Raw genomic sequence first — 10,087 nt, forward strand, 5'->3', positions numbered from 1 at the left:
TATATATGAGTACAGTCTGTATCCAAGGGATGTATAACAATATGAACAACTTTGATTTGGTCATTTTTAAATAGTTTGGTTACCACGTTTAAATGCATTAGTTAAATACAGATAAAAGTACAGTACAACTATTTACACTCATCGCTGCAGTTCCAAATGTGGCCAAAGGATGGCACTGCTGTTAGCAAAACGACTTGTCGAATGAAGGACGGTGAAGTGTCAGAAGATATGCAGCACAGTAATCCCTCGTTTGTCGCGGGTAATTGGTTAAAATTAACCAATGTAATATATAACCAAAATAATTTCATGGTAAATTAAATTAACACAATTAAAGCCATGTAGACATGAAATAACACCCCTACAGTCATCTTCACACCCCTACTTATGACTACTATAGTAGCCATAATAAGGTATAAATAAGGCGTGTGTGGTGCTGTAAATGTCACCTGGTGCTCGGGAACTGACGTCAGGGGTTCAGAGTTGAGTTTTAGCATGGCGTGGTTTAGGAATAGGGGTGTCACGAGATGAGATTTTAACATTACTATTAAGAAAAGTACACTGAAAAAATATATTGCATTCTACTCATTGAATTTGTAATCCGTTACTTTGCATTACTCTGGCCTGAGGTTAGCCGGGATAGGCGGCATCGAAAATGGATGGAGCGGCCCCTGCCTCCTGTATGACTGACAAAAGGGCTCATTCCGTGTATGCCGTTGTTCTATGGAAAATTTGAATCTTGAATCTGGAGAGATGATTGTGCCTGTTGTGAGATCATTTCAAACCTGCAATCATATTTTGGCCATCAAGTCTGGTGCTTGTGTGTCTCACCGAGCGTTACAGTAACATCACTGCCACCTACTGACCAGTGTAAAATACTACACATCATCACAAGGTCTTTAAATGCGTCTTCTGAATGCCTTATATTTACATTTCAGTACATTTTCGTCCATTTTTATGCTTGAAATGCTGAGCTTAGGCTGAAACAATACATAACGTGCATATTTTGGAGTAATAGTAGGCCGTGTTCAACCACGAAACAGCACCAGTTATGAAGTTGAGTGTGTTTTTGAAAAACTATCAAAAATATCATAAAAACTATAAAAACTAAAATTATCGCTTAACTTTCTATCATAGTCCAAAGTTCACTTCCAAGCAATACGCTGACTCACAAAGAATCTCCATGTTACTTTCTGCCTGGCAGAAAGGGACCGTTGCAGCTGCACGCCTCTTCAGTTGCCCTGGTTTGGCGCTTTGTCTTGTGGACGGATGGAGGCGCTTATGACAGACACCACTGGATATCGGTCACCTCCTCCCCTCTCGTAATACGCCATTTTGGATGTCTCCGACAGGGAGTACGGCCTGATGGACAGCTTTAGTTTCTGTGGGAAGACATGACACATGATGAACCTTGCTTCAATACTTCTGTCTCTGTTGTATTGAGAGTCGCGATGTTTGACGCCACTGCGCTCATCTCGCTGTCCGCTTTATCATTACTTTATCTATTACTCATTGCTATCTTCTTTCTGTATGTATCACTCGTTCTTCCGTGTCACTTGCTTTGCTTCTCCCTTCTTCCATCTGTCTTTGTATTTAGAGTTGCAATGTTTACACCAATGCTATTGTGTCACTGTGCGCTTTATCCTCATTTATCGCTCGTTTCACTGTCCGCTTTATCCACATGTATGACTCATTGCTGTCTTCCTTCCCTGTATGTCTCACTCGTTCCTTAACGCTCACTTCGCTTCTCCCTTCTTCCATCTGTCTTTGTATATAGAGTTGCAAATTTTACTCCAATGCACTGGTCTTGCTGTCCGCTTTATCCATACCTAGCATAGATTTCTATCTTCGTCACTGCGCTCATCTCGCTGTCCGCTTTATCATTACTTTATCTATTACTCATTGCTATCTTCTTTCTGTATGTCTCACTCATTCTTCCGTGTCACTTGCTTTGCTTCTCCCTTCTTCCATCTGTCTTTGTATTTAGAGTTGCAATGTTTACACCAATGCTATAGTCTCGCTGTCCACTTTATCCACATTTATTACTCATTGCTGTCTTCCTTCCCTGTATGTCTCACTTGTATTGCTCACTTTGTTTCTCCCTTCTTCCATCTGTCTTTGTATATAGAGTTGCAAATTTTACTCCAATGCACTGGTCTTGCTGTCCGCTTTATCCATACCTAGCATAGATTTCTATCTTCGTTCCCTTCTATCTTCTATCACTCATTCTTCCGTGTCACTTGCTTTGCTTCTCCCTTCTTCCATCTGTCTTTGTATTTAGAGTTGCAATGTTTACATCAATTCTATTGTCTCACTGTCCACTTTATCCACATGTATTACTCATTGCTATCTTCTTTCCCTGGATGTATCACTTGTTCTTCCATGTCGCTCACTTTGCCTTCTCCTTTCCCTTGATTTGTTTCGCTGTCCGCTTTATCCATACCTATCATAGATTTCGTCTTCTTTCACTGTATGTATTACTCATTCTTCCGTGTCACTTGCTTTGCTTCTCCCTTCTTCCATCTGTCTTTGTATTTAGAGTTGCAATGTTTACATCAACGCTATTGTCTCGCTGTCCGCTTTATCCTTATTTATCGCTCGTTTCGCATACCTAGCATACATTTCTATCTTCTTTCCCTGTATGTCTCACTCTTGTCAGTCGCTTTGCTTCTCTCTTCTTCCATCTATCTCTGTTGTATGGAGAGTCCTAGTGGCTGAGTAGCGCCAAATGGGACGTCCTATCTTCCATGCCATTGATGAACCGATCAACGGTATGGGACTCAGAATAGTAAACTACATTCACCGTCTTTGGAAGGAAATGTGTATACATCACCTGCACAAAGGATCCAGGTAGCACCCACAACGTGTGAACACTGGCCAAAGGGATCCAAATGATGGATCCCATGGCAACCACCCAGCCAACACCTTGGGCCCAAGGAGGGAAGACATAGCCTTCATAGCGGGCAGGTTTGAACTGGATGATGGAGAAGATCAGGATCACCTGCCCCACAGAGAAGCACATTCAGTTGGGACTCGTAAACGGCCCAACCGACTCACCGATTCACCGACACACCGACACACCGACTCACCGACTCACCGACTCACCGACTCACCGACTCACCGTGATGAGGAAAGGAGCCACAATTTGCCAACACAGCCTGAAGAAAACGTTTGCTCTTTTTCCAGTCATCTCTTCCAGGTTGTCAGAGAGTCGACCCACGCCTGAACGCACAAATTTTACGAATGTAGACCTGAGCAAACGTGATTAGCTTTTGGTCTCGTGCCAGCTTGTCGCGCTCACCATAAAGCCAGCAAATGGCGAGAACCTCAAAGAATGCCAGGAACATGATGGACACGATGGCGGTGTAATGATCCATCAGCTGGAAGACGTAGATCCCCACCTCCAAGGACGACACAAAGGTCAATGCCATCACAGCATGACGGAAAATGATTCTCCTTACCTGCATGACGCAGGGAATTCCAAGAAGACACGCCACCACACAAACCGCAAGAACAAACAGCTCCTTCTTCTTGAAGAATCTCATCAGTTGTTGATCACATTGATCCGTCAGACTGGTCACCATCACTTCCACCATGGCAAACTGGCCACAGAGAAACCATCAATGGAGTCATTAAGCCGCCTGCCGACTGTTTTTTGGTGTATTTGCTGCAAACTTGGGCACCTGACTGTCTAGTCCCAGGCAGAGTAGCATGAAGAAGAACAGCACAGCCCACAGCTGAGGCACTGGCATGTTGACGAAGGCTTGTGGGTAGACAATATAAACCAGTCCTGGACCTAAACAGCATGCGGGCGTACAACACAGGCTCAATTGCCACATATTGAGGACATCTGTCCCACTTTCCTCTATTTTACTTCCTGACAGGGTTTAGGCTGCATCCAAATTCATGTAGTCTTTCGAATTCATTCAGTCATGTTGCAGAGGGGGAGGGACAGTGTCACTTTACAGTAGCTACTGACGAACTAATGAGGAGCTAATGAGGAACTAATGAAGAACTAATGAGGAACTAATGAGGAACTAATGAAGAACTAATGAGGAACTAATGAGGAACTAATGAGGAACTAATGAGTAGAGTAGTCACCGAGTAACTAAGGTACATACGTTTAGAGTAGTGAATGAAGTAATGAGGAACTAATGAATATAATCATAGTATAGTAGAATATAGACATTACTAATGAGTGTAGTAGTTACTAAGGCACATATATTTAGAGTAGTTATTGAGGAACTCATGAGTAGAGTAGTAGTAATAGAGTAGAGTAGCTAATAAACTAAGGCGCATATAGTACATTTACAGTAGTTACGGGGGAACTAAATAGTACAGTAGTTACTGAGGAACTAAGGCACATACAGTACATTTAGAGTAGTTACTGAAGAATTATGAGTAGAGTGGTTACTGAGGAACTAAGACGCATATAGTACATTTAGAGTAGTTACTGAGGAACTAATGTACATGCATTTAGAGTGGTTACTAAGGAACTAAGGCACATATGGTACATTTAGAGTAGTTACTGAGGAACTATGAGTAGAGTGGTTACTGAGGAACCAATGTACATGCATTTAGAGTAGTTATTATGGAACTAAGGCACATAGAGCACATTTAGAGTAGTTGCTGAGGAACTAATGGGTAGAGTAGTTACTAAGGAACTAAGGCCCATATAGTGCATTTAGAGTAGTTACTGATGAACTACTGAGTAGAGTGGTTACTGAGGAACTAATGTACATGCATTTAGAGTAGTTACTAAGGAACTAAGGCACATATGGTACATTTAGAGTAGTTACTGAGGAACTATGAGTAGAGTGGTTACTGAGGAACCAATGTACATGCATTTAGAGTAGTTATTATGGAACTAAGGCACATATGATACATTTAGAGTAGTTGCTGAGGAACTAATGGGTAGAGTAGTTACTAAGGAACTAAGGCACATATGGTACATTTAGAGTAGTTGCTGAGGAACTAATGGGTAGAGTAGTTACTAAGGAACTAAGGCACATATAGTACAATTAGAGTAGTTACTGGTGAACTACTGAGTAGAGTGGTTACTGGGGAACTAATGTACATGCATTTAGAGTAGTTACTAAGGAACTAAGGCACATACAGTACATTTAGAGTAGTTGCTGAGGAAATCATGCGTAGAGTAGTTACTGAGGAACTACTGAGTAGTTACTGAGGAACTAATGAGTAGAGTGGTTACTGAGGAACTAATGAGTAGAGTGGTTACTGAGGAACTAAGGCGCATATGGTACATTTAGAGTAGTTTCTGAGGAACTAATGGGTAGAGTAGTTACTGAGGAACTAAGGCACATATGGTACATTTAGAGTAGTTTCTGAGGAACTAATGGGTAGAGTAGTTATTGAGGAACTAAGGCACATATGGTACATTTAGAGTAGTTGCTGAGGAACTAATGGGTAGAGTAGTTACTAAGGAACTAAGGCCCATATAGTGCATTTAGAGTAGTTACTGATGAACTACTGAGTAGAGTGGTTACTGAGGAACTAATGTACATGCATTTAGAGTAGTTACTAAGGAACTAAGGCACATATGGTACATTTAGAGTAGTTACTGAGGAACTATGAGTAGAGTGGTTACTGAGGAGCCAATGTACATGCATTTAGAGTAGTTATTATGGAACTAAGGCACATATGGTACATTTAGAGTAGTTGCTGAGGAACTAATGGGTAGAGTAGTTACTAAGGAACTAAGGCACATATAGTACAATTAGAGTAGTTACTGGTGAACTACTGAGTAGAGTGGTTACTGGGGAACTAATGTACATGCATTTAGAGTAGTTACTAAGGAACTAAGGCACATACAGTACATTTAGAGTAGTTGCTGAGGAAATCATGCGTAGAGTAGTTACTGAGGAACTACTGAGTAGTTACTGAGGAACTAATGAGTAGAGTGGTTACTGAGGAACTAAGGCGCATATGGTACATTTAGAGTAGTTTCTGAGGAACTAATGGGTAGAGTAGTTACTGAGGAACTAAGGCACATATGGTACATTTAGAGTAGTTTCTGAGGAACTAATGGGTAGAGTAGTTACTGAGGAACTAAGGCACATATGGTACATTTAGAGTAGTTTCTGAGGAACTAATGGGTAGAGTAGTTATTGAGGAACTAAGGCACATGGAGTTACAGTAGTGATGTTATGTAAAGTGTTACCAGAGGGATTAACATTCCAGTGGTTGCAATTCACATTTCACTCTTATAATAAAAGATAATCATAAAAATAATACTCAGAATAATCGACATCCGTTTTTTCCATCTTTGGGTCCTGCATGCAAAGATTCTGATTTTTTGTATCATTTTTGCTCACTAATTCCAATAATGAATAATAATATGAATGAATGATAATAATGATCCCGACTTACCGTCCACAGCCAAGTGGGCCACAGGAACGTCCTGCAGATGAGACATGTACCCAAACGCTGAGAAAATAACAAAGCCTGCCAGGATGCTGGTGAGGGAGTTGACGATGGATATAGTCAGTGTGTCCCTGGGGAGGGGGGGGGAGAGAGCATCTCTTGATTCTATCCCTATAGGGTGTGTGTGTGGGGGGGGGGGGGGGGGTGAGTGGGCTGAATTACTTGAATTACTTAAGAATGCTGTTGTTGAAAGAGTTATAGCTGGCCATGGACATGAGGAAACCAAACCCGATCCCGATGGAGTTGAAGATCTGTGCTGCGGCGTTCACCCAAACCTGCGTGCACAAAGTGTTTGTCACGTTTGCCCGTTATCTCTTCTTCTCCTCTTTCTCACCTCAACTGAGAGTAGCTTCTCCCAGTCTGGCACGATGAAGAACAGAATTCCCTGCAAGGCCCCGGGGAGCCGCACGTTGTTGATCAACAGCGCAATGAGGATGACGTAGGGGAGCAGAGCTGTCAGGTACACCACCTGCACACCACAACAATGGAATCAAGGCCCCCGCTCACTCCTTTGTGTGTGTGTGTGTGTGTGCTCCATCTTTTCACTTCACCTTGCCGGTTGATCTCACCCCCTTGAATATGCAGAAGTAGATGAGGAGCCAAGCTAGCACAAGGATGAGGAAAATCTCCCAGCGAATGGATCCGGCGTCTTCAACGCCTCGCGTCTGCTGCAGCATCTTGTATCTTCACAGACCAAACACGAGGAACGACAAAGCGTTGGGATGCTTCTCAACAACAGGTGGGGATCTCTCACTACGTACAAATTCTGCTTTATAGGTGACAGGTGTTGATAAATAATCTCTTATGTGGGTCTTAAATGTCTTATTTTCTCGACTATGTTGGGTAAAAGAAGTGTAAAGGTGACTATAGGGGTGTTATGTCATGTCTAGAGGGCTCTGATCATGTTAAAAAGCATATTTAGAAGGTTGAAATAAATCATGCTGTTTTGTGGTTGAATACAACCTGTTATTATTATTATTATTATTATTATTATTATTATTGTTATTATTGTTATTATTATTATTATTATTATTATTATTATTATTATTATTATTATTATTATTATTATTATTATTATTATTATTATTATTATTATTATTATTATTATTATTATTATTATTATTATTTTGGGCCTAAAATAAGGATTGTCAGGCATAAACATGACTAAATGAGCAAACATGTACAAATATAAGGCATTCAGTAGACATGATATGTAGTGTACTACACTGGTCACCAGGTGTCAGTAATGATAGATTGATGAGACAATAGCCACCACGTGAATTACTGTGCAGGAACAGGAAGTAAAAAATGAAGAGTAACAAGGTACCGCCTCGATGCTAACGTGAGTGAGTCTATATTTTCTCTTATTGTGGCTACTATATTTGGTATTAGGAGTGTAAAGGTGACTATAGGGGTGTTATGTCATGTCCAGAAGGCCCTAATCATGTTAAAAAACATATTTAGATAAATATTTATTTAAATATGTATTAAATATTTAGATATTTAAATAAATTAGTAAAACTAAATACATATTTTGGCCATTTTTGGGGGGCCTAAAATAAGGATTGTCAGGCATAAACATGACACTCAGTAATGATACATTGATGAGACAATAGCCAATGCGTGAATTACTGTGCAGGAACAGGAAGTAAAAAATGAAGAGTAACAAGGTACCGTCTCAATACTAACATGAGTGAGTCTATATTTTCTCTTATTGTGGCTACTATATTTGGTATTAGGAGTGTAAAGGTGACTATAGGGGTGTTATGTCATATCTAGAGGGTTCTAATGATGTTAAAAAGCATATTTAAAAGGTTGAAATGAATCATACTGTTTTGTGGTTGAATACGGCCTGTTATTAGTAAAACTAAATGCACATTTTGGCAATTTTTGAGGGGCCTAAAATAAGGATTGTCAGGCATAAACATGACACCCAGTAATGATACATTGATGAGACAATAGCCACCGCGTGAATTACTGTGCAGGAACAGGAAGTAAAAAATGAAGAGTAACAAGGTACCGTCTCAATGCTAACATGAGTGAGTCTATATTTTCTCTTATTGTGGCTACTATATTTGGTATTAGGAGTTTAAAGGTGACTATTGGGGTGTTATGTCATGTCTAGAGGGCTCTAATCAAAACCAAATATATAACATAAATACGTTTCAAAAACATTTACAAATTTGGAGTTTTGCTGTAACTGTGAAAATATTCCATTCATAAATAATGAAACCCAGCCCAACTTTATAAAACAAATATGCCGCACATGTTGATTTCAGCAGAAAATATATGACAGGATTTGCCAAAGCAATGACTAATCTTTCCAGGTTGTCCTGATCTCTACCACAGCGTATGGATTAATTTTGATATCACCCATCACTTCCACTGATATCATTCACATCGGTCAACGTACTTGAAGAACTCCTGGCTGGCAGTGGAGGAGTAGCTGCTGTTGGTGGCGTGATCGGTGCAGTTTGCCGTGTTCCACGTGTTGTTGCAGCTCTGCCAGGGTAGCGGCGCTTGAAAGGAGCTGAACATGTAGTAGAGGGCCCAGGCGATCACCACATTGTAGTACGTGCACATGATGAAGGAAATGGCCACAGATGCTATGCCTACACCTGAGCGGGCACGGAAATAATATACATCACCAATACTGATCATAACATGAACATGAATCATAACACGAATCATAACATGAACACGTTCTCACATTCCCAAAAACATGCTAGGTTAATTAGCGACTCCAATAGGAGCCCATAGGTATGAATGTGAGTGTGAATGGTTGTTTGTCTATATGTGCCCTGTGATTGGCTGGCCACCAGTCCAGGGTGTACCCCGCCTCTCGCCCAAAGACAGCTGGGATAGGCTCCAGCATACCCCCGTGAACTGAACTATGTGTGTGCATGAAACCTTTTGCACACGACCCTCCTCCACACTTTGCTTTCTTGTCTGCGGTGTGTGATTTTCCGTAGTCTTCCCAGCGCTTCTGCCACCTTGTGGCCATTATGGCTTCAAATTGTCTTTGGTATTGAGCGAGTTAATGAGGAATAATAATTGTACCTTTTAAGAGTGGACAGACATGAGCCAGAGCGTGGACCGGCCCTCTTCTGGTGTACTGTCCTATAGTCAACTCCATACACAGCAGAGGGATGCCCAGCACCAACAGCATTAGCAGGTATGGAAGCAGGAAGGCACCTGAAGAACATGTGTTAGACCTTTGCTGGTGAACTTGGTGAGAAACGCTTGTGACGCTAAGCAAGCATACATTTTCATCTGGAGATATAGCTTGGGGTGTACCCCAGGGATCAATACTGGAACCAAAACAGTTACAATGGAGGCATGGTTGGTGTCATTCATCCATTCCAAGAGGTGCAACTGTAACCAAAACTAACTCTAACCAAATCAGTTTTTTTCCATTAGAAATCATGTAAATCCTATTAATCTAAAAAAACAAAAAACAAAAAAAACTCAAAATTTTGTTTTACAATTATAATTTTACATGCAGAAAATATTTGAAAAAGCATAGAAATGAGGAATGAAATTGATAAATGATCATTTATGGTTACCTTTACCTTCACTGAAGACATGATGCACGTTGGCAACACGGACACCACTTTCTTGTTTTGCCATGACTTACTTCTTGAAT

General features: G+C 40.8%; 1 protein-coding gene across 1 annotated transcript; it reads right to left on the reverse strand.

The window, feature by feature from the left end:
* Nucleotides 1-15: 15 nt before the first annotated feature.
* Nucleotides 16-10,087, reverse strand: si:ch211-283g2.1 (sodium- and chloride-dependent GABA transporter ine). The gene is made up of 13 exons (XM_058076837.1): nt 10,014-10,087; nt 9,502-9,636; nt 8,855-9,059; nt 6,993-7,125; nt 6,776-6,910; nt 6,613-6,716; nt 6,388-6,512; nt 3,681-3,793; nt 3,459-3,599; nt 3,299-3,398; nt 3,119-3,219; nt 2,831-2,998; nt 16-1,379 (listed from the first exon to the last, which is right to left on the reverse strand). The coding sequence occupies exons 1-13, from the start codon at nt 10,069-10,071 to the stop codon at nt 1,230-1,232; spliced, it is 1,668 nt and encodes a 555-aa protein (XP_057932820.1). The 5' UTR covers nt 10,072-10,087; the 3' UTR covers nt 16-1,229.

This window comes from Doryrhamphus excisus, chromosome 7 (assembly GCF_030265055.1).
Source record: "Doryrhamphus excisus isolate RoL2022-K1 chromosome 7, RoL_Dexc_1.0, whole genome shotgun sequence".
NCBI classification, from domain to species: domain Eukaryota; kingdom Metazoa; phylum Chordata; class Actinopteri; order Syngnathiformes; family Syngnathidae; genus Doryrhamphus; species Doryrhamphus excisus.